Source organism: Myotis lucifugus, unplaced genomic scaffold (assembly GCF_000147115.1).
Source record: "Myotis lucifugus unplaced genomic scaffold, Myoluc2.0 scaffold_524, whole genome shotgun sequence".
Classification (NCBI taxonomy): Eukaryota; Metazoa; Chordata; class Mammalia; order Chiroptera; family Vespertilionidae; genus Myotis; species Myotis lucifugus.
Window position 1 is genome coordinate 451,460 of NW_005871572.1, and position 25,821 is coordinate 477,280.

The following is a 25,821-nucleotide window of genomic DNA, read 5'->3' on the forward strand; positions in this document are numbered from 1 at the left end:
TAATATGTTAAGCAGACAGGTTTATTAAAAATAATATAGTCTGGGACACATTGATTCCAAGAGGGTGTTTGCAGATTTTGTTATAATTACTTAACAGCTAAATAATAAAGGTGTTTTCTTTTTACCTTACAAAGTTACTAAAGAGGGAAGGAAAGAGGAGGGCTAATCCAGTAGAGACTGAAGCCGGTATCAATCTTCCCTAAGCACTTGTGTGGTCAGCAGCCTTAGGCAAAGCTTGTCTCTACAGGATTAGCTACAGGACTCAAAGTGATTTTTGCACTGAGCTTCTCTTGCACCTGTCATGATGCCAAAAGGCATGGGATTCAAGATAGAGCAGAACCAGTTTATTAAACTGTTCAAATTACTAAAAATGATTAAAAGCTAAAGATTTTCATAAACACTATTCCAAAATGTTAGTTTTAAAAATGTTATTAGCAATGTATGCATTCCCCTTATGTTCCTCCCCTCCTTCCTACCTCTTAAAATAAACTTGAACACTTCAGGGAGAACCAAAAAATCAACCATTTGAAAAGAAAGGTGAAGAGGGGAGTAGACACTGTGTAGCAGATGCTGGTACTGCTTGAGGGGCTGCTGATGCAGGCTTTGGTGGCATTAAATCCCCCAGTAAGGCATCAGGTGTCGGGACTCTTTCTCATAAACGTCTGGAACTATGCCATAAGGTGTCTGTACCATTTTAACTGTCGACTTCCCAAAAAGCTGGCGCTCGTAGTCTATCAGCTGCCTCCAGAAGCCTACATTGGGCCTGATCACAGGCCTCCGGGCTTTCACCCAGTTGTATGCCTCCAGCAGGCACACACTGTGGAATTTCATCAGGTAAGCAATGCAGAGAGTGGCTGAGCGGCTCACCCCTGCTGCACAGTGCACCAAAGTGGCCCCATGCTTCCTGCTCACACTATGGATCTTGTCAGCCACGGTGTCAAAGTATAGTCCAATGGGGGCATGAGGCATGTCAGCCAGAGGCACTTTAACATATTCAAATTGGGGCCAGTTGAAATTGGGTATCTCAATCGTAGCATTAACAATGCAGGTGATGCCACGAGCCTGGAGGAGATGCCGGTTGGAGGCCACACTGCCTCTGCCCAGGAAGAGAGAGGAGGTGATTTGAGCGATGCCTCCTATGTCCCCCTCAGCAATCATCCGAGGGGCCATGAGAGTCCGTGGTAGTGTGCTGTGACCTCTGGAGCTCATGAAGACACTGACAATCACACTTGCATCATTGGAAGCAAGACCAGAGCGTTTTGTTTTCCTCCACCAGGGAATCCGAAATTATAGTCTCCTTCCTGCAAAATACAGGTACTTGTCAGTATTTTATATGGTATTGATTCATCACAGCCTTCTGCATACTTGTGGAATGGGAAGGTAAAAGGATTAGAAATGGTTATTTTCTCTAATAGAGTATGTTCTTTCGAGGACGCAAATCATCTATGGATTATCAGTTAGAAAAAGTAGCCTAAGATACCAATATGTAAAATTTATGTAAAACTCAGCACTCTGGCGATTGTTTTTTAACACATTGTATGCGGGAAACGTATTTATACGTTTTACGTTGACTGGTAGTAGAGCGAGGGACACGTATTTTATAGACGCGGGATACGTTTTTTATAGACTAGCGGTAGAATGCGGGTAACGTATAAATACGTAAACTAAAGTTATCGTAATTTTACTGAACATTGACATTTGCGCAAAAAATTAGCAAAAATGGCCCGCACCACCTGTTAGTGCGCGATAAAAACTACCTGCAAACAATGTTAAAAAGGGCATTAAATGGAAATATCCTATTTTAGGAAAGTGAAAGACAGAAACATGCCCAGCTGATTCCTGAACCAGTAATCTTACAGGGTCTTGCTTTTATTGAAGAGAGTTTCTTGGTAATTAGGAAGAAATCAGAAATTCTGACCCCTCCTATAGCAATGTTCTTTCAGATACTGTTGCCTATCTTCATGTCTAATTCTAGACATAGAGATCTTATGATACCACATTAGGTAATATTTTCAATGAACTGCCTTTGTGGACTAAAAAGATACTGAATTGGATCAGTTACAGAAAATCCAATACATATGGTCACTTTAGCCCTTCACTATTTAAAAACAGTTCCTCCTTTCTTACTTATGACATCTGAATACTTTGCAATTTGTGCTATGGTATTTCTATGGAAATAATCCCAGGTAATTTGAAAACCATGGTCTAAAAAATCATTTGTCTAAGCTAATAAGCATTTTAGCTGACCTGAGCCCCTGGGTTTGGTTGAATCTCACTGGCTTCAGATGTGTTGGATTAAAATGAGTTTAGTATTTAAAGATATATGTATTGGATTAAAATGAGTTTAGTATTTAAAGATATATGTATATATATCCTCAAAAAAAAAAAAAATAAAGATATATGTATATATATATTACATAAGTTCTATATATTAGTAACAATAGAAAACGACACTCTTGGTTTCCTGGGATTTTAGACATCAGTTCCTCTCATTTCTTGGTTTCCTGGGATTTTAGACATCAGTTCCTCTCATTTCAAATGCACGTTGCTTTAGCAGGGGTCCTCAAACTGCGGCCTGCTGTGTGCATAGGAATTTGTTCATAGTTTTTTTTTAAACTATAGTCCGGCCCGCCAACGGTCTGACGGACACTGAACTGGCCCCCTGTTTTAAAAGTTTGAGGACCCCTGCTTTACAGTCTGTGTCCACTGGGAAGGGTGCTGACCTCCCCCCAGGGTATTGTAGAAATGCCTGAAGTTATTTCAGTTGGACAAGAATATCCCTCATTCTACAGACAGAGGTAGTGCTGGGCTACTCACTTGGGAGGGGTCTGGTTACTCGGAATCCTGGGTCTGGATCTGGCAAGTTATGAGAGGGCTGATCACAGTGGATATAAATTAGATCTGCAGAAACACAAGGAGGCAAGCATGTGGCCAATCAGAAAGTTTAAAAGAATTCCCCCTAGCCCTGGCCGGCTTGGCTCAGTGGATAGAGCGTCGGCCTTCGGACTGAAGGGTCCCGGGTTCGATTCCGGTCAAGGACATGTACCTTGGTTGCGGGCATATCCCCAGTAGGGAGTGTGCAGGAGGCAGCTGATCGATGTTTCTCTCTCATCGATGTTTCTACCTCTCTATCCCTCTCTCTTCCCCTCTGTAAAAAAATCAATAAAATATATTTTTTTAAAAAGAATTCCCCCTGGAATTCCATGTTGGCCCTTCTTATTTATTCATTTATGTGACTATGAGTACCTGTCCCTCTGCCTTTCCCCAAGTAATGATCACACTTAAATTTTTACAGCTCTTAGTCATAACTGGTGTACAACTTGATCTGTAAGTGTACAATTTGGTGAGCTTTAACATATGCATACACTCGAGACAACATGACCTGGAAATATATTCATCACCCCCCAAAATTTCCTCATGCTCCTTTATAATTCATCCCTCCCTCATCTTCTAGCCCATTCCCTAGCAACCACTGATCTGTTTTCTGTCACTACAATTTGCATTTTCTACATTTTTATATAATGAAATCATAGAACATAGAGTAGTGTTCTTGGGGGATGAGGGGAATTCTGATTTTCACTAAGTGTACTTTTTTTTTTAAATCCTCACCGAGGACAGGCTTTCATTGATTTTATAGAGAGTAACATTGATTGGTTGCCTCCTGCACAAGCCCTGACAGGGAATCGAACCCAGGACCTTTTCACTATACGGGACAACGCTCCAACCATCTAAGCCACACTGCCCATGTTGTTGGATATATCAACAGTCCTTTCCTTGGTACAGGTAGATATACCATGGTTTGTTCACCTACTGAAGGAAACTCAGTTGATTTTAGGCCATTAAAGTTGATACATTTCCCAGGTGATGCTGCTGCAGCTGGTTTGGGTTCACTGCGGAGGTGGGTGCTGTGGTATGCCACCCAGACTGCCCCTTCAGGACTGAGGCACTCAGAGTGCTGATGCTGAGTGATCACAAGTCCCTCCCCAGAAACTGTCCTTGTCTGAAGGGAGCTACCTCACCCAAGGTTACACCCCTCTTTGGGGGCCCACATCTGATACAGGGGTACATGGAGATAGGTGCAATTGTATTATGAGGGAGAACAAGGAAGTAGTCACGTAAGATTCTCGGGTGTGGGTGTTAGATGGAAATGTGCGGAACTTTTACATTATTAGAACATCCTGTCCTGTAGCAGAGCACAGTGTCTTGCCACTTCCAAGTCTTTCCCTGGCAGAATCCTGATAGTTTAAAAAAGCAAAGTCACTGTATAATAAACACAAACTCAGGCTCTCATGCTGGTGATAACTCCCTGCTCAATGTGTAAAATCTGGAAGATGCTAATCAAATTTCCAACCAGGTTATGTAGTTACTGTCTAAGAGGGACTCAGTCTCCCATTAATCATTCTGTTTGTGAGGCCACTTGCCTCCCTGAGGCAGGGGTCCCGGGCTCCCTGGCCTTTTCAGCAGAAAAATCTTCATCAGGGGCCAAGGGTAAGTAAGTAATGGGTGGGTCAGAAGCCTAGTATTCTGTTAACCCTCGTTGGTTGGGCAGTGGTAGGGTACTGGGTGCTACAGGGGAAAGAAAACAGATTGTGAGTCCTCAGGGAAGAAGCCAAGTGAGACAGACATGATCCTCTCTCCCTGCTGCTGCTAGTCAGTCTCATGCCAACAAACCTGCTTAAAATGCCAAAGCTGGGTCCAAGGTTCAGAAAAACGTCTGCCAGAGGGCACAGACACCACAGTTGCTCCTCTAACACTCCTGACCCCTTTTACAGATCAGAAAATAACAAGGTTCAGAAAGGGTGAGATGGTTTCAACTTGGGGCACATAAGTGACTGAACCAGGAAGAGATCCAAGGTGTCCAGGCTCCTAGCTCAATCCCACACACACTGCTTCTCTGTGTGACCGGGGGGAGGGGGGTTACATTCTCATCACCTGCGTTACAGCATTCTGACATTACCAACCAGTGCCTTCAAAGCATGAAAGGGGTCTTGGATCTGCCTACAAAGAACATATTTAAATGCTACTTACAGAAAAGGCAGCCTAGCCCTAACCGGTTTGGCTCAGTGGATAGAGCGCCAGCCTGCAGACTGGAAGGTCCCAGGTTTGATTCCAGTCAAGGGCATGTATCTTGGTTGGGGGCACATCCCCAGTAGGAGGTGTGCAGGAGGCAGCTGATCGATGTTTCTCTCTCATCGATGTTTCTAACTCTCTATCCCTTTCCCTTCCTCTCTGTAAAAAATCAATAAAATATATTTTAAAAGAAAAGAAAAGACAACCTAGATCAGCTGAGCTGTTCCATTTTCTTACTGCCCATAATAGAAAAACATTGCCACAAACTGGTACACCATTCAGGACACAAAGCCCTCCTGATAGCAGAGGGACCTCAGCAAGAAGTCCCAGGTAGGCACAAGAAGAAGTGTTGCTCAGTTCTAGGGCTGGCAGATTCTGATCATAAAGAATAAAAGAAAATATGGGTATTACATCACAGCTGTGTAAAAATCAACTTAGTGAATGTGTACTGGGAGACAGAAAAAGAATATTAGGAGAGTAAAGTTCGACCCACGTTTGAGGAGTCAAAGATTGCAAGGTGCTCTGAATGAACATGCCACTACCACTGCAGCACACTAGTCTCTGGGTTGAGGATGGCCAGAGAGAAAGCCAAGGAATCCACATCGCTGTCCATGGTGTTCAACTCAGCCCTTCCAAGTTGCTCTGACAGCTGCATTTCTTCAGGGGAAAAGGGTGGGTTGGGATGAAGGAAAAAAAGGAACTGTCCTAAACCAAACCCAGAGAAGGTATTTCTTTTACAAGTTATAAGCAATTTGTCTCATCAGAGATGATTGCGGGTCTCTGAATAATAAGCATCAAAGTGCTCAACAAAATGAATTAGTATTTGCCCACGGGGCCTGAAATCTCAAACTATTAACTACTCCCTGCAATGGAGAGCTCCTGGGATGTGGGCACCAGCCTCATGTTAACACTGGCGTCCACACCTAGAATAGACTTGGAATCGCTGCCAGGAGTCACAGTCTATTTGGAGCATTCATCCCAGTGCCACAGAGGCTACTTCCCCTTTAAAAAAAAATCATGACAACCACTAGAATCTGCAGTTAAAAATCTGAAATTCTATCCACTGAAATTTTGCCTCATGTTGAATAAGCAGAAAACAGCTACAACGGAGCTAGAGAAGATTGTGTAAAATGACCTGATTAAAATAGTTTTAGCTTTTGGAATTTCAGAGGGTCCCAGTATACTAGTATGCTGGAGGCCTACAATGTTATTTTATAATTGAAAACCTATGTAATTGCATTTTCTCTCTTTTTTAATAGTTTGATTTTTAGAAAAGAGGAAGGGAGAGAGAACAGCAACCAGCTACCTCCTGCACACCCCCTGCCAGGGAACAAGCCCTCGAACACGAATCAAACCAACAACCTCCTGGGGCACAGGACAATGCTCAACCAAGCCACACTAGCCAGGATGACATTTTCTCCATAAGAGTAAATGTTTAGTACTTTAAAAAACTTAAAAGTCACCCTTTTAAAAATAGAAGCCATAAGTAAATACTAGTTCCCTCATTAATTTTTATTTATTGTGTTCTATTGGGGGGAAAGTTAATATACTCACTCTTACAAACAAAAAACAAAGTGTGGCAATCTTTCATCAAGGAAAATAATACAACTCAACATTTGAGTTTTATTTTTAAAGTGAAATAAAATTATTCACAAATTGTTCTCAGTCATCTAGAAAACTTGAGTAACTTGGCTAATATACTTGAACATCTTACACATTTGGAGGCTGGGTTGATTTTGCTTCTCCCACCACATAAATTAACTGATATGATGGTGTCATGGAATGAGGATAAATACACATAAAGCTCAAGTCTGAGAGTCCGCATTTTGGTTTGGCCACAGATATTCCCCAGTGTGACACACAGCTTTAAAATAACTGCTTATATAGTCATAACCTGGCTGCATATCTCAATGTGCTCATGTGGATCACCAGCCCATTAACTGAATCTATCAGACACTAGCCAGTTGCTGGATAGAGAACACATCATGGCCCAAAGAAGGATGTGGGCAGCCCACTTGATGAGGACAGGAAAAAAAACATGCCAATAGAGCAGGGGTGGGGAACCTTTTTCTGCCAAGGGCCATTTGGGTATTTATAACATCATTTGCAGGCCATACAAAATTATCAGCGTAAACATCAGCCTGCTATACTAGTATTTGGTCAAACATTTAACTCCCCTAATGCCTTGGCAGGGCCAGACCAAATGATTTGGCAGGCCAGACATTCCCCACCTCTGCTAAGAGCAACATAGATGCAAAGACCTTAACAAGTTTAGTTCCACATGATAAATTCATAGATTCCCATGTTGAAAATAGAATGAGAGAGTAAAGAGAAGAAACTATAAAAGGCAAAGGTGTATATTTGTTTGGGTATAATGGGGTAATCTGTTCACATCTGGAATCGAATTTTTTAAATTTCATCCTCACCCACCTGGGTATTTAAATTGTCACTCATTCACAATCATATTTCCTGAGTTCATGACGTGTGTTCAACACTGTTTTAAGTGTTGTTGGGGACTGTGGAAGAATGTATTTGCTAAAGACCACCAGGTATCTCCCATCCCACATGACACTCTTAAAATTTGACCAACTCAACAAAAAAAGTACAGTAGAAATGTCACTATGAAGACTACTCTACCTGTTCTCCTGGGACTTGCTCTTGGAACTAAGCTGCCATGCTATAAGGAAGCCCAAAGAAACTCAATAAAGTTACCACATGGATAGGTCATATGTGGGTATTCTAGCCAAGAGCCCAGCTGAGATCCCAACTGATAGCCAGGATCAACTATTAAATACAGGGTGTGACAAAAATAGGTTTACAAGTGTGAGTACATGAAACAGTTTATTCTTGTACTAGAGGCCCTGTGCACGGATTTGTGCATTGGTGGGGGGTCCCTCGGCCTGGCCTAAAGGGATTGGGCCGAAACCAGCAGTCTGACATCCCCCAAGGGGTCCCAGAGTGCAAGAAGGCACTCTGCAAAGTTGCTGTTGCTTGGCAGCTGCTGTGTTGAGCATCTGCCCCCTGGTGGTCAGTGCGCATCATAGCGACTGGCCAGTCGGCCGGTCACTTAGGCTTTTACATATACATACATACACACACACACACACACACACACACACACACTCTAGAGGCCCGGTGCACAAATTCGTGCACCAGTGGGGTCCCTCGACCTGGCCTGTGGGATCGGGCCAAAATCGGCTCTCTGACATCCCCTGAGGAGTCCCGGATTGTGAGAGTGTGCAGGCCAGACCAAGGGACCCCACCGGGGCCAAAAGGGACACAGGAGGTTGGCCAGCTGAGGGACCACGGGAGGGCTCCAGGGCATATCCAGTCCATCTCACTCCGTCCAGATCAGCCGGACCCCAGCAGCAAGCTAACTACTGGTTGGAGCATCTTCCCCTGGTGTTCAGTGCATGTCATAGCAAGCAGTTAGGCCGCCTTAGCATATCATTAGCATATTGTGTTTTGATTGAACGGCTGAGCGGCCAACCGGACACTTAGCATATTAGGCTTTTATTTTTATTTTTTTTAAAGATATATACTTTTTAAAAAAGTATATTTTATTGATTTTTTTACAGAGAGAGGAAGGGAGAGGAATAGAGAGTTAGAAACATTGATGAGAGAGAAACATCGATCAGCTGCCTCCTGCACACCACCTACTGGGGATGTGCCTGCAACCAAGGTACATGCCCTTGACTGGAATCAAACCTGGGACCTTTCAGTCCACAGGCTGACGCTCTATCCACTGAGCCAAACCGGTTAGGGCATTAGGCTTTTATTATATAGGATATAGATTATTTTCCATATGAACAACTGTAAACCTACTTTTGCCCCACCCTGTATGTAAATAAAGACACTTCGGTGATTCTAGGTTCCAGCAATCAAGCCACCTCCAGGTCTTAAATCTCCCACCAAGGGCCCCAGACATTGTGGAGTAAAGAAAAGTTGTCCCCACTATGTGAAGTCCATAGGAATCTGTGAGTGAAAAGAAAAAAGAAAATGGTTGTTTTTCCAACCATTGGTAAATATATTCTCCCATTCAGTGGCTGTCTCTTCATTTTTTTGGAACAATGTGCTATGCAGCAGTAGTAACTAGAACAGAGTATAAAGGTAACATAAGCCATAACCCTGTGCTAGGATTTTATCATTAAAGCAATGACACAAGATACTCATATAAAACAGTTGAATAACAATAAGAGATGGACTAACATAAGGGAGTCAAATAATGCAAACAGTGAGTGCCATCGATTGCAGAGAAGGCAAGGTCAAAGTAAAAGTTGATGGTGTTGAAAAACTAAGTTGCTCGTTAACCTGGGGAGGTGTCTATTTTTTTTTATTGAATTTACTGGGGTGACACTGGTTAATAAATTTACATAGGTTTCAAGTGTAGAACTTTGACACATCTGTATATTGTATTGTGTTTGCCACCCAAAGTCAAGTCTCTTTCAGTCACTGTTTATCCCTTTACCCTGTTCTACCTCCCCTGACTCCCCTTTCCCTCTGGTAATCACCATGTTGTTGTGTCTACGAGTTGTTGTTTTTGCTTAATCCCAAAATTCACCTTTGTTCAGCCCCCAACCCCCTTTCCTCTGACAGCTGTCAGTCTGTTTTCTGTATCTATGAGTCTGTTTCTACTTTATTTTGTTCATTAGATTCCACATATAAGTGAAATTATATGGTATCTGTTTTCTCTGACTGACTTATTTCACTTAGCTTAATACTCTCCAGGTCCATCCATGCTGTCGCAAAAAGTAAGATTTCTTTCTTTTATACAGACGAGAAGTAATCCATTGTGTACATGTACCACAGCTTTTTTATCCACTCATCTACTGATGGGCACTTGGGCTGCTTCCAAATCTTGGCTATTGTAAATAATGCTGCAATGAACATAGGGATGCATATATTCTTTTGAATTAAGTATTTCGGGTAGCTTCAGATATATCCCCAGAGTGGAATCACTGGGTCATTAGGCAGTTTCATTAATTTTTTGAGGAAACTCCATACTGTTTTACACTTTGGCTGCACCAATCTACATTCCCATCAACAGTACAAAAGGGTTCCCTTTTCTCCACACCCTCACCAACACTTATTGTTTGTTGATTTATTGATGATAGCCATTGACAGGTGTGAGGTGATATCTCATTGTGGTTTTAATTTGCATTTTCTAATTATTAGTGACATTGAGCATCTTTTCATATGTTTATTAGCCATCTGTGTGTCCTCTTTGGAGAAGTATCTATTCAGGTGCTTTGCCCATTTTTTTAATTGGACTGTTTATTTGGTGTTGAATTGTATAAGTTCATAAATTTTGGACATTAATGCCTTATCAGATATATTGGTAAATATATTCTCCCATTCAGTGGCTGTCTCTTCATTTTTTTTAATGTTTCCTTTGCTGTGCAAACTTTTTAGTAGTCCCATTTATTTATTTTATCCTTTGTTTGCCTTGCCTGAGGAGATCAGAAAAAAAACTGCTACGAGAAATGTCCGAGATTTTACTGCCCATGTTTTCTTCTAGGATTTTTATGGTTTCAAGTCTTATATTTAAGTCTTTAATCCACTTTTAGTTTATTCTTGTGTATGGTGTAAGATGGTGGTCAAGTTTCATTTTTTGCGCATCATCTGTCCAATTTTCCCAACACCATTTACTGAATAGACTGTCTTTACTTGGGGATGTAACCTAGCCTATATAATAAAAGGGTAATATGCAAATTGACCCTAATGGCAGAATGACCAGAACAACTACTGGACTAGTCACTATGAGGCGCACTGACCATCTCTTGGTCCCTTTCCCTGGCCGGCAGGTTCCGATCACCTGATGGCCACCTGTGGCAGGGCGAGGCCAGTGAGCAGGTGGGAACAGCTGACCTCTTGGTCCCTTCCCCCGGCCACAGGCACCAAATACCCAATGGCGAACAGGGAATCGGGGGTGGGTGGCTGTGGGGGGCGGGACCAGCTGCGGGCAGCTGAGGAAGATGGCCCTGATTGCAGGCCAGGCCTAGGGACCATACCCGCGCACAAATTTCATGCGCCGGGCCTCTAGTAAGATTATAATTATGTTATCATATTTTTTCACCAATCCATTTAAAACATGCTGCCATTCTTGTCTTTCAAGAGCCTCCTTATTTTTAGATTCCAGATGGAGAACACAAGCCCTCTTCTACTACTCTCACTACTCAAAAAGTGTGATCCAATACCCAGCAGCGTCAACCTGAAGGTTGGTAGAAATGCAGACTCTCAGACCCCATCTCAGACCTGTGGAATTGCTGAAGCAAACTCGAGTACCTATTTGTTTAAAACACATGTGTGCTCAATCTCTCACGAATCAGTATCATTCTGCTGTCATGGTTCCCAGATGAGGAATCGGAGGTAAATGGAAGATAACAGGTTTTCCCAGACTCTACATAGAAAATGAGTAACCCCACTGGGACCAGAACCCCTTTCTATGAGTTGCCTGTTGATTAGTCATATAGTCTGACCATAACAGATCAAGTGACCTAAGACTACCAAAATGTACATTTCACTGGGGAAGGAAATAAAATCTGCAAAGAGAAAGAATGTAAGGACAATAAGGTCAGTCTAGTTGTGCTTCATCTATAATCTGAACATTAATTCTACAATCACATTTAAACTTGTTTAGTGATTACTAGAAACCAGTTTGTGCCACAGCCTATATAAATGATACTTTAAAATCGTCAAGGAGCCCTGACCGGTTTGGCTCAGTGGATAGAGCGTCGGCCTGCGGACTGAGGGGTCCCAGGTTCGATTCCGGTCAAGGGCATGTACCTTGGTTGCGGGCATGTACCTTGGTTGCGGGCACATCCCCAGTAGGTGGTGTGCAGGAGGCAGCTGATCGATGTTTCTCTCTCATCCATGTTTCTAACTCTCTATCCCTCTCCCTCTCTGTAAAAAATCAATAAAATATATATTTTTTAAAAAATAAATAAATAAATAAAATCGTCAAGGAGCAAGTGGTAAAAATTAAATAGAATCATAGGTTCTTGGTTAAGTGAACTTTCATCTATATAGGTCAGAACATCTAGACACAGAGTACTTTAAAAAAAAAAAGTCAGCAATTATACCCAAGTAGATTTAAGTGTGCCTCAAAATTGCTGAAGTCACTACTGCCCTCTGAGAAGCAGGACCATGAAATCTCAGAAAATGCAGATCTTTTCATAAGATCTCTGTCCTTCAAAGCTCATTACTGTAAGTAAGGCAAAAAAGAATTTATAAATTAAAATAAAGTTCATAAGAACTAAAGAGTTCAATAGGGAAACGTTGACCCCATTTGATCATCTTATGCTTTAATGCCTCATTGTATTAATCAAAATCCTTAAAACTCAAGCAGTGAGTCTCAACTTTCTCCTTACAAGAACTTCTTTATCATACCTCAAGCCCAATTTGACTTTTTGACCACTTTATACCAAATTAGCTTCATTTTTAAAGTATCACTATTTTCCCATTTTTCTTTATTAGTCAAAGGCATCTATAATTGTCCACCAGAGTTCCTGAGCAGAATAAGATAACCAGATCTCTTGCATTAGCTGGATGGAAGGAACCTGATGAAGCTACATACCCTTTCCATGCTGAGGAACAGCAGACCTATCGCATTTTGAGGGCAACTGGATATAGCTGAGCCCCACTACAGCAAAAGGAAGAATCAAGTTTTTAACTAACTAAAAGTCAAAAAACAGAGGGTCCCAAAGTTATTCCCTTGGCTTTAATTATCTCCTGAAACAGCTGTCTTATGCAATAAGATAATATACAACCCTGGCTGGGTAGCTCAGTTGGTTAGAGCATTGTCCCATACACCAAGGCTGCAGGTCCGATTCCTGGTCAGGGCACATATAGGAATCAACCAATGAATGCATAGAAAAGTGGAACAAACTGATGTTTCTCTTTCTCTGTCTCTCCCTTCCTCCCTCTAAAATCAATAAATGAAAAAAAAATTTTAAATAAAATATATACGGTTCTTTTTAGATTATACTACAAACTAGAGGCCTGGTGCACAAAATTTGTACATGGGTGGGGTACCTAGGCCTGGCCGGAGATCAGGGCCGATGAGGTTCCCCGCCTCCCTGCCTCCCCGCCTCACTCCTTCCCTTGCTGCCCATACACTGCCACCACGTGGTTCCCCGCCGCCCTCTCTCCTCCTTCCCTCACTGCCCGTGTCCGCTGCCACCCATCCCCGGTTCCCCGTCCCAGCCCGGGCGATTGGGGCCTGCCTGCCCAGGGAGGGACCCGGGAGGTTGGCCGCCACTCCAAGGAGGGAGCTGGCCCTTGGCGCCCCTGGGAAAGGGGCCGCGTCTACTGCCACCCACCCCTGGTTCCCCATCCCAGCCTGGGGGCTCAGCCCAATCAGGCAATCAGGGACTGCAGGCTGGGGGCAGCTCCTGCTTTGAGCGCCTGCCCCCTGGTGGTCAGTGCACATCATAGTGACCGATCGTTCCATCATAACGGTCGCTTAGGCTTTTATATATATAGATTATTATTTATATACTCTAAGACAGCGGTTCTCAACCGGTGGGTCGCAACCCCTTTGGCGGTTGAAAGATCCTTTCACGGGTCGCCTAAGACCATCCTGCATATCAGATATTTACATTACGATACATAACAATAGCAACATTACAGTTATGAAGTAGCAACAAAAACAATTTTATGGTTGGGTCACAACATGAGGAACTGTATTTAAAGGGCCAGAAGGTTGAGAACCACTGCTCTAAGAGAATGCAATAGCCTCTGAAACACACTCTGCAAATAGCTGGTGGGCCATGTCTAGCTCATCATCTGTTTTTGGTATAGTCCATGAGCTAAGTAAATAGTTTATACATTTTTAAATGGTTAAAAAATAAACCGAAGAACAGAACAGTTGGCCCTTGAATAACACAGGGCTTGGTGTGCCAACCTCCTATGCAGTTGAAAATCCATGTATAAACTGTATTTCATGGCACATAAAAATTGTATGAAATTCAAATTTAAGTTCAGGAATGAAGTTTTATTGGAACACAGCCACACTTCTTATGTATTAATTATGGCTGTTTTCATGATACAAAGCTGAATTAAGTAATTGCAAGAGAAATTTTATGGCTCACAAGCCTAAAATAGTTACTACCTGGCCCTTTACAGAAAAAGTTTCCCAATCCCTGGTTGAAATTATGATATAAAGCCATCATAGTATTGCAAATAAATATTTTTCAAAGTGCAGTCCTAAGAACCCTTGCATGAGAATAACTTGAGTTGCTGGTTAGAATGCAGACTCCTAGGCTCCACTCCAGACCTAATTAATCAGAATTTGGGGGGGGGGAGGGTTAAAGGCCTGGGAATTTATATTTCTAGCAAGTACCTCTGTAAAATAATTTTTTAAAAAGATTAAGCTATTGTGGAAAAGATAAAATATTACCTATTGTAATTTCTAGAAGGTAAATGGAATGAGAAAAATCCATAAATGTAGATTTATTTTTCAAAATTATTTTCAAATAATACATTAGTTACTTAGGTTAAAGATATAATCCAGTATGAAACAAGTTCTATTTCATTTACATTTTGGATCATCTTGAGATGCAAATTTTTTTTAAAATATATATTTTATTGATTTTTACAGAGAGGAAGAGGGAGGGATAGAGAGTTAGAAACATTGATGAGAGAGAACCATCAATCAGCTGCCTCTTGCACACCCCCTACTGGGGATGTGCCCGCAACCAAGGTACATGCCCTTGACCAGAATCGAACCTGGGATCCTTCAGTCCGCAGGCCGACACTCTATCCACTGGGCCAAACCAGTTAGGGCGAGATGCAAATTTAAACCAAGTAATTAAAGTTCTATAAAACTTTGAATACTTCTCCAATTTTTAACAAAAAAACATCATGTGAAGTGATATACAAACTTTAACCCTGAAAGGGTTCTCTGTTCCCTAAACACAGAACATGTGTGACAGTGCAAATTAAAGGCTATTAGAGATTTCTATGTCCTTTTTACATTTGTCAAAAATACACTGGCTGCCCTGGTCGGTTTGGCTCAGTGGATGGAGTGTCGGCCTACGGACTGGGGGGTCCTGGGTTCGATTCCGGCCAAGGGCACATGCCTGGGTTGTGGGTTCGGTCCCCAGTGGGGAGCGTGCAAGGGGCAGCCAATCAATGATTCTCTCTCATCATTGATGTTTCTATCTATCCCTCTCCCTTAGAATCTAAAATCAATAAAAATATTTTAAAAAACACACTGGCTAATTTAAAATAAACATAACAATCATGAGTCATTTAACGGATACATGGGGATACATTCTGAGAAATGTATCGTTAGGTGATTTCATCATTTTGCAAACATCAGAGTGCATTTACACAAACCTAGATGGTGTAGCCTACTACACACCTAGGCTATATGGTATATAGCCTATTGTTCCTAGATTACAAACCTGTACAGCGTGTTACTGTACTGAATACTGTAGGCCAGTGGTCGCCAACCGGTGGTCTGCAGACCACTGGTGGTCTGTGAGGTCCAAAAGGTTGGCGACCGCTGCTGTAGGCAATTATAATACAACTAAACATACCTAACATAGAAAAAGTACAGTTAAAATATAGTATAAAAGATAAAATGGTGCACTTGTATAGGGCACTTACCATGAAAGTCTTCACTACCATAGACTTTATAAACACTGCACACTTAGGCTACACCAAACTTAAAAATATTTTTCTTCAATAAGAAATTTTTAGCTTACTATAATTTTTTTACTTTATAAAATTATTTTGTGACACTTAGCTTAAAACACAAACACATTGTACAGCTACATAAAAATATTTTTAAAATATATTTTATTGATTTTTTTACAGAGAGGAAGGGAGAGGAATAGAGTTAGAAACATCGGTAAGAGAGAAATATCAATCAGCTGCCTCCTGCACACCCCCTACTGGGGATGTGCCCGCAACCAAGGTACATGCCCTTTGACTGGAATCGAACTTGGGACCCTTCCGTCTGCAGGCCGATGCTCTATCCACTGAGCCAAACCCGTTAGGGCTAAAAATATTCTTTATATCCTTATTGTATAAGCTTTTTGCTATTTTTAATTTTATTTTTAAACTTTTTAGTTAAAAACACAAACATACACATTAGCCTACACAGGGTCAGGATCTCAATGTCACCATCTTCCACTTATTTCCACATCTCGTTCCACTAGAAAGTTTTCAGGAACAATGACACACATGGAGCTGTCATCTCCTATGATAACAATGCCTACTTCTGGAATACCTCCTAAAGGAGTGGTCACCAACCTTTCGGGCCTCACGGACCACTGGTTGGCAACCGCTGTCCTAAAGGACTTTAGGCTCTTCCTGAGGAGGTGTCACTCTTTTCAGTAATATGTCCATGGTGGTTTGATCATATATTTGCTGGTGAGTAAATAATATCATGAACATTCCTCTCTATTAATGAAAACCTTTTGGTGTTGAGGGTCCATGTTTTCAAACTTTAAGGAGCTTATTAAGTCTGAAAAAGCTTTGGTTAAACCCTTCACTGTGAATTTTCTTGGGGGTTCTTCCTTTTCTCCTGCTGAGGTTTTCTTCAGCTATGTGTTCCTGTTTCAGTTCCAACACCTCAGTCAATTCTCAGGAATCACCTCTAGGAGCACCTCAATGTCATCCTCATCCACACCCACGTTAACATTGTCTGTCATTTCAACCACAATCTTGTTGATTTTTACAACCTCCACATCATTGGCAAATCCTCTGAAGTTATGGACAAACAAACCTCTTGAGTGTCTTCTTTCAGGTGCCATTCATATACTCCTTTGGTGACATCACCTCAAGCCCAAGCAAGGTTCTTTTTTAATTTTTAATTGATTGATTTAGAGAGAGAAAGAAACATCAATTTGTTGTTTCACTTATTTATGCATTCACTGGTTGATTCTTGTATGTGCTCTGACCGGGGAGCAAACCCACAACCTTGGCATATCAGGACAACTCTCTAACCCAGCCAATTGTCAACCGGTGGTCCTAACCAACTGAGCAACCCAGCAAAGGCCCAAGCAAGGTTCTTGATGCAGTCATAGATACTGTAATCCTTCCAGAATTGCACCAGTTTCTCCTCAGTTGCAGCAATAGTCTGGTCTTCCTCACATAGGCCTTAAAAGCTGCTATAACTCTTTGTTCCATTGGCTGAAACACCACTTTGGTATTGGGATAAAAATCACCAATAAAAGGATGTCAACAATGAGGGAACATTATGAACAGTTAGCAAAATCTTAAAAGGTATTGTTATTCTCAAAGAGTACCTCTCCATTTCACTGGCATAGCAATTCAGGAGAGCATCTTGGAAGAGGAGCTGAGTCACCCCAGACTTCTTATTGCTCCTGTCTGTATACTGACAGTGTCTGCTTATTGACATGCTTGAAGGCCCTGAGGTTCTCACTGTGCTAGATCACAAAGCGTTTCAATTTGTAGCCTAAAACAGTCCCCAAGGCAGGACTGTTACCTTGTACTTAAAAGCCTTGAAGCCTGGCCATCTTATGGATGAAAGTCTCTCAATTATCCGTTTCCAGAATAAGGAGGTTTCATCCATGTTGAATATTTGCTATGGCAATTAATTTTCTTCCACAATCAGCTTATCTAGTTTCCACAAATTCTAAAGCTGCCTTCATATCAGCACGCATAGACTTCACCATTCACTTTCATTTTATGTAATGAATAATGATTCTTGAATTGTTTAAGCCACCCAGAGCTAGCAGTAAATTCAACATTGTAGTTGAGACCAGCTTTTTCTTTCAGTATTGAGAAAAAAATCTTTCTGTTTTGGCCCTGATCATAATGGTGCTGAAAGAGACGTGCTTCTGTCTGATCTTTAGTCCAGGTCATTAGACGTTTCTCTATGTCTGATATGGGCTCTTGTTGGAATACTGGTTAGTCTCGTTACCTTCAATGAAGCAGATCCTTTAACAGCTTCCGTCATTTTCTTCAAGATGGTAGTATGTACAGTGGAATGGGACATGCCTGACTGTGAGTATAACCATCACTGATTTTCCACCTTTGTAGTTCTTAATCACTTTTAATTTTGTTTCCAGATTAATCACTTGATATGACCTTGTACTGGCAACATTAGCAGTGGCTTTTGCTAATGATGAACAAAACAACATGAGATTAGGGACCATGATGAACAAAACAACATGAAATTAAATCAAGCACAAGAGAAAATAATGCAATTAAGGGCATGATAAACATGAAATGTATGAGGCTATTCCCAGCATAACAGGACACACTTGTATAGCAAACTTTTTTTAAATTTAGTTTTATTGTTGAAAGTATCACAGATGTCCCCCTTTTTTTCCCCCACTGACCCCCTCCACCCTGTACCTGCCCCTAGCAAACATTTTAAAAAATATATATTTCTATTGATTTTAGAGAGAGGGGAAGAGAGAGGGATAGAGAGATAGAAAAATCAATGAGGGAGGAACATCATCGATTAGCTGATTCCTGCACACCCCTCCACGAGGGACTGGGACCCTCTTGGTTCCTGGGTTGATGCTCAACCTCTGAGCTGGGTGCTATACTATATAGTCCTATATAATAAAAGGGTAACATGCAAATTGACCCTAAGAACAACCGGTCGCTATGATGCGCACTGACCACCAGGGGGCAGATGTTCAATGCAGGAGCTGCCCCCTGGTGGTCAGTGCACTCCCACAGGGGGAGCTCTGCACAGCCAGAAGCTGGCTCATGGCTGGCCAGTGCAGTCGTGGTGGCAGGAGCCTCTCCCGCCTCCACAGCAGCACTAAGGATGTCCGACTAACAGCTTGGGCCTGCTCCCTCCATTAGTCAGACATCCCTTAAGGCAGTGATTCTCAACCTTCCTAATGCTGCGACCCTTTAATACAGTTTTTCATGTTCTGGTGACCCCCAATTTCATTGTTACAAATTGAACATAATTAAAGCATAGTGATTAATCACAAAAACAATATGCAATTATATATGTGTTTTCTGATGGTCTTAGGCGACCCCTGTGAAAGGGTCGTTCGACCCCCAAAGGGGTCGCGACCCACAGGTTGAGAACCGCTGCCTAAAGGGCTCCTGGGGCTCCAGAGGGATGTCTGACTGCCAGCTTAGGTCCGATCCCCCCGGGGGAGCAGGCCTAAGCCATCAGTCGGACATCCCCCGAGCGGTCCCGGACTGTGAGAGGGCACAGGCCAGGCTGAGGGACTCCCCTGAGTGCACAAATTTTGGTGCACAGGGCCTCTAGTACTTTTATGTGACTGGCAGCACAGTTTTGTTTACACCAGCATCACTATCAACACATTAGGATGGCTATGGTGTCACTAGGGGACAGGAAACTCATGGGGCCACCATCATAGAGTAAGTATGAGGTCTCTATGCCACATAAATATTTACTAGTCAACAGAGCCACATGCTCTTGCTTAAGAGTCTTCTTGTGTGTATCCACAAAATTAAAGAGCGAAGAAATCAAAAAGACTAACAGGATCACATCAAAGAATACAAACAGGATTTCTCTCCGCATTGCTCAGATTAAGAGGTTCTAACACTTTTTATCCTCCCCTTGGGTGTTTTTTCTTAAACTTATACGTAAGTAGTTGTTTTTTTGTAAGAATCTGGAAAAGATCTTTAATATGTGTTTTTAAAGAAATGATCTATGTAAGGACTGAAAATAAAACAATTTAGCCATTTTCCAAGATGCCTTACAGAGGAAATGAAATAAAGAGAAATTTTAAAATCTTACATTCTTTGGGCTACTGTTCTTCCATCACCCCTCCAGCTAAGAAGGATCTCCCTGAGGGTATTTTCTAAACCTATAGAATTGTGGAACATTCTGCTGTAGACTGTTAGCAGATACTAGGCACAGTAGATACTCAACAAATACCTGAATTTAATAATTTAATAACAATCCTAACATAACATCCCCACATCTCCCTATCCTCTCTCTCACTCGCCCCCCACCCCCCAGACACACCATCTTTAAATCTAGCTAGCATCACCAAACACAGGCAATCAAAGTTAACCTGGCAACTGTCTAGTCAAAAAGCAGGAATTTTCTATATCAAAAGAGGTGGTTCTAAACTGCCTCTTCCTTCACATACAAAGGAAGATATGGAGAAAAGTACACTTTTAAAGACTGTAAAAAAGTCATTTATTCCAGTGGCAAAGAAGCTATGGTTCCTTTGGAAATGCCAAGAAAGGACAAACCATGATCTGTGCTTGGTGCTTCTTGGGGGACGTGCACATGTACACAAGCATGTGAATACCTGTCCTCCAGGGGTACTTTAACAGCACCAGCCTGAGTTCCTACACACGTCACACTAAAGCCAGCAATGCTGGCTTGCACATTCAGGGCTGGACACAGGCAAGCATTCAACAGCGCAAGTCAAGCCATCTGGTAGCCCAAGAGGTAGGATTCACCAAAAATCTTTAAAAGACTTTTAGGTACTAGCCACTTTTTTTTTACTACTTCATGTGGCATATTTAAATATCCCTATAACTATATATGTTGTTGTTGTTGTTTTTTTTAAGATCAAAAGAAGGGTTCTATTGGGTATTTGTCAAATAAGAGTGGAAAAACCATCTCTGACCTTTGGGTGGTATGTTAGTCCAATCCATACAATAAACATAAGTATATGTAAATACAATGGTACATGTAGGGTCAGGGATCAGTCCACATAGGTGACATGTATTCATTTGAGAAATACCCAAACATATTGTGGTTAAGGAACAAATACAGTGGATTATAAATTCAAGGCTGATACCACTGGAGGAATGTAAATTGGTACAACCACTTTGGAAAATAGGCATCAGCTAGTAAAGCTGGAGATACACACACCTATGACCAGCACTGTTCATAACTGCCCCAGACCAGAAACCATTCAGATGTCCATCAGCAGTGGATGATGGATAAATAACCTGCAGTATGTTCAGACAAAAGTGAACATAGGCACATATAACAACATGGATGAGCCTTATATATAATACTGCAAAAACTTAAACAAAATTATGTGTATATGTATATATACAGGGTGTCCAAAAAAATGTATACACATTTTAACAGCTCATAGGTCAATTGTGAAAATGAAATGTATTTTAATAAACACTACCTTTATAATTATTCAAAGTGTATATATATATTTTTTGGGGGGGGACACCCTATATATGTATATATAAAATAATTACAATCATATCATAGGTATTAACATGGATGAATTTTAAAAATATGTAATACTACAAGAATTTAAACAAAAAAATGTGTCTGTGTGTAGATATACACACACACACACACACACACACACACACTATTGATAAAAGAATTTAAAAGAATTCCTACTTTGAGCTTATTTGCACAAGATTTAAAAAAAACAGGCAAAATGAAACTGTGCTGTTTAGAGATTTATATTTAGGGGATAACACTACAGAAGAGAAAGGAAGTGATTTTTCACACAATTGAGAGTAGTTACTGGCTTATTACCTCTGGGGTGAGGGAGTCATGGGGAAAGACTGGGATTGAGGGTACTTCTTGATCTGCAAGATGGTTACTATTGTGTTTACTTTAAAATAATTAAGTTATACATTTATGTTTAATAGCCTCTTCTGTGTGTTACAATTCACAGTTTTATAAAAGGTTAAACAACTATAATGTTCATTTCCAGGAATTCAGAACCATTACAATTCTGGCTAATCTGGGGAAAGAACACTTCCTCTCTGAATGTTACTATCAGCCTGTCAGCACAATACCTTTTAGCATGGCAAATGTCCTCAATAAATACTAACATTTAAAACCCATAAACTCTTTATGGGAATTTTGTTTTAACTCTCTCATCTCCTGAATTATGGATTTAAACTGTGCCTACATTAACACTTCCCTTTTTTTGTCTTCACCCCAGTGAAGCTTTCATAAATAACTAAAGCTACCACCTTAAGTGTTGTTTGCTCTGTAAGTTTATACCCAGGTGCTGTTGCTTTAGTAACTCTCTCTGCTTTCCACTCCCTTTTATGCCTCCTCATAAGCAAAGAAAAGATGAATACACTAGTAGTCCTAGACTTATTTTTTTCCTGAAGGGAAAGTTTCATCTGCAATTGAGAGTAACACCTAGGATCTTAATGATTTACTTGCTTTGAAGTTGGTTAAAAGAGGGTCATTTGCCAGTTGTCCAAAGAAATACTGCCATTCTATCAGGTTAATAAAACTTTACAACCAGCTGTAATTAATATACATGCTACCAGTTCTAGACAGAACTCAAATATCTATGAACAGGACCAGTTAATTTTATAATAATTCATTTCACTTAAAAAATCACATTGTGCAAAGACATTCATGAAAATGCTTATTAGAAAAGTCTAAAAGGATACAAACCGATTAACAGAGTCAGCAGCTGTTTTTGGGCAAGATGCTCAAAAGAAACTTTTAACCTTATCTGTAAGTTTTAATTTTTTTACATAAAGGATGTTTAAGCCCTGCCCAGTTTGGCTCAGTGGATAGAGTGACGGCCTGCGGACAGAAGGGTCCCAGGTTCGATTCCGGTTAAGGGCACATGCCTGGGTTGTGGGCTCCATGCCCAATAGGGGGCATGCAGGAGGCAGCCGATAAATGATTCTCATCATTGAGGTTTCTCTCTCCCCCTCCCTTCCTCTCTGAAATCAATAAAAATATTTTTTAAAATAAAATAAAAACAAAAGTTAAAAAAATAAAATTTAAAAAAGAACGATTAATGTATTTCTTGTATTTAGAAAAAGTGTTAATCCTCTTTACCTTGAAAGAAAATCCCAATTACAGAAGAATCCACCAAACACAGACACCTTCCTAAAGACCACCATTTAAAAATGCTAGTTTTTATGCTAAAGTTTTAAAGGATTTCCTGAAGCTATACACCTGGCCAGTTTTTATGATATAAATAAGTATACACATTTATGCTAGTCTATTAAAAGATGCTATAGAAGTCATACTTGCATTCAGCCAATATAAGAGATTTCAGATGAGAACGCGGCATGGACAAATTCAACACTGACGTTCAAAAGACTTGGGATGAAGGAAACTGTCTCCCCTTTTATGGGGGAAAGCCAAAAATATCAAGCAACTACCTCTCCTCCCCCAAGCGTCAGAAGATGAGTCAGAGCTGGAGGCAGGAATAGCGCCCATGTGTCAAGCCGCCAGCTGCAGGTCTCATTCCTACCTCCACCCGCCAACCCTCTCCCTCTCCCAGGCTGGGGTCCCTGCCCCGGGCTGTCCCCGCGGTGAGTTCTCAGGTGTCCCCGGAAGACAGGCGGTTATTCATGCTGGTGGGTGCCTCACTCCCTGCGTTTCTAAAGGGAACTCAAGAATGGGAGCCTTTATGAGCCCACAACAACAGTCACCAAATGCAGCTTGTCGGTGGAGCCTGCAGACACACACAACTTTGCAAAGGATACAGCACCTTTGTTCCCCTCGTTTTAAAGAGCAGGAAACACGCAGAGCAGCTGTGTCTTGTCCTGTATCACTTCACTTGGTGACAGAGCTGAGTCCCTAGAGCATGGAGTTGCTGAAGGCTGGTCGCCGCCTCTTTGATTTTTAATTGAACTGTCCAATCTCAGGGACGATGTTCTGAGTGGCCTTATAGACTAGGGATTCCAGGAAACTCTGAGTTAAATCTCTTGGTCCATATTCCTTTAAGGTTCGTAAAGAATAGGGACTTGGCTCTTTTCCTCCGTTTTTACCTCTGTAAAACGGGATGCTAATGCTCTCTACCTACCCCGCTTATAAAATTACCATGAACAGCTGCTAGTTAATACATGCTAAATGCCCTGAGGTCCTGCTGGATAAAAAGTACAAGGAGGTTTTTTTGGTGTGTGTGTGTGTGTGTAACAACTAAATCCCTACACAGCAGAACTGCATTTGTAAGTCATTTCCCTTGCCTCTCGGATACCCTGTTACCATAACACTGGCTGGTACCATTGGCAACATCCACCTAAATAAAATATAGTCATACAATCCACTTAAGACGGTTACAGCATGCAACTGCCCTCACACACAAACAATTCAACTTCGCTCTGGAGCAAGGGCACTTAGAAGAAATAAAACACGCTAGCACTGCGCACACCAATTTACCACCGCGAAGAAAAACGCTCAAGTTGAATACTTGGCATTGCTCAAAGTCTTGGCATTGCTCAAAGTCCAGGTGCTCCTACCCGTGCACCAGAAACCTTCGGCGGCTGCAAAACGCCGCCGTCGGCTCCCGCGGCTCGGAGCGGGCGCACGCCGACCGCGGGGTGAGGGGTGGCGAGGCCGCTGAGCAGAGGGGTCGGGAGGGGAGCGGACGAGGATGCTAGCGAAGGGGCCCGAGGGTCAGTATCCGGGGCCAGGGTGTCCGCCGAGGAGGGGAGCGGCCGGGGCGGCGCACAGAGAACCAGGGAGGCGGGGGCCGCGTGCTGAGGAGGGGGCGCTGCGGAGGGCGCGGGGCCTCTCCTCTCCCGCCGCCCAGAGGATGCGAGAGCCACTGGGAGCAGGTGGGGGCGCCGGCACAAAGTTTCCAGAGACGAGGGTCGCGGGGGACCCGGGACCCTGGCCACCCGATCCAGCCAACGTCCCAGAGCCGCATCGGCGCCAAGTCCCGCCCGTCCGCCCCCCGCCCGGGCCCGCGAGCGGCGTACCGGTTCCGACGGGTTCGGGGCGGACGCTCCGACCTCCTGCGCGGCTCTCGGCTTCTGCGGGCTGGCCGCCGCGCGCACCCCTCCTTCTCCCCTCCGCCAGCGCCCGGCCGGGCCGCGCGCATGCTCCCTGCGCCCCACCGCCCTCTCCTGAGGCGGGGACTCCGGGCTGTGGGCGGGGCCTCGGCGGGGGACGCCGCGGGCGTTGCGCATGCGCAATGTGCCCTCCATCACAGAGCCGCTCGGCGGAGGCGAGCCCCCTGCTCCCCAGACGCCCGCTTCCCCGCCCCCCGCAGACTCCACTTAGGGGTCCCCTGCTGTCTCCTCACCCGCCTCTCTCCCGTTCCCACTTGAGCGTTTGCAAGCCGAGTTTGGGGCACGGGTGCAGGGTGATGTACTGGTACTTTCTGGATGTGAGAGAGTTAAAGGCAAGAAAACAATTATAAGAGGGTGAAGACTGCAGTTCGTGACTAATCGCCAACTCTCACCCCACCCCCACCCCACCCTCTATCCGCCCGGAGAGCCCGGGAGTCAGGGCTGAAGAGTGAAGGGAAAATCTCGTAGCAACTGTTGGGTGACTTCTGCTTGGGCAAGTGTGGGCGGTTTCCAGTAACTGCGGGGGCTGTATTGTCCGAGACACAAAAGTAGCCATAGATGCGGCGATTCTTTGCCTGCCCCGAGGTCGCCAACCCACCAGCGGGAACACGGGTGCCATCTGAGTCTCCAAACCCCCATCCACACTGAGCCCGAGCCTCCAAGGTGGGGATTAGGGTCTACGGAGCCCAGGCTCAACATGCAGATTCGTTGAGGGCTTATTTGCTCTCTCTGAGGGTCTTTCTTTCCTTTTTACTGGTAGGTTGGCCCATCTGTAACATGAGTAGTTGCAAAACCGACTTTTTCCAGCACAACCCTGCCCTGGCAGGTGAGGGGAGTAGAGACGACTTCCTCGGGGCTCCGTGAGTCAGACACCTGAGTCCTGACTCCACGCCCTGCCCTTTGCGCACCAGCTCCAGCTCCTGGTCGCTGTAAAGCCTTGGCGTCGGAACTGCTGAAGTCAATCGAACAGTCACAGGTCTGGGGGAGGGATTGACGAAGGAAGTAAAACCGCGTACTGCGTTCACATCTCCCAGCATCTTCAACCAAAAAGCTTTG

The 25,821-nt window shown here is 43.0% G+C and overlaps 1 protein-coding gene across 6 annotated transcripts; it reads right to left on the reverse strand.

The window, feature by feature from the left end:
* On the reverse strand, positions 1-24,805 carry DUSP14 (dual specificity phosphatase 14). Of its 6 annotated transcripts, none has more exons than XM_023745210.1 (4): positions 24,673-24,783; positions 5,564-5,727; positions 2,818-2,901; positions 1-1,364 (listed from the first exon to the last, which is right to left on the reverse strand). In XM_023745210.1, the coding sequence occupies exon 4, from the start codon at positions 1,207-1,209 to the stop codon at positions 613-615; it is 597 nt and encodes a 198-aa protein (XP_023600978.1). In that variant the 5' UTR covers positions 1,210-1,364; positions 2,818-2,901; positions 5,564-5,727; positions 24,673-24,783; the 3' UTR covers positions 1-612. The 6 variants fall into 6 exon arrangements, with proteins under 6 accessions (XP_023600978.1, XP_023600977.1, XP_006104017.1 ...); XM_023745209.1 differs by having other exon boundaries at positions 1-1,301; positions 24,673-24,782; XM_006103955.3 differs by lacking the exon at positions 5,564-5,727 and having other exon boundaries at positions 1-1,301; positions 24,673-24,801.
* Positions 24,806-25,821: the final 1,016 nt, after the last annotated feature.

What these genes read in the sequence shown, in the direction of transcription:
- DUSP14 (XM_014446308.2), bottom strand. Translation starts at nt 1,209, where the DNA reads ATGAGCTCCAGAGGTCACAGCACACTACCACGGACTCTCATGGCCCCT.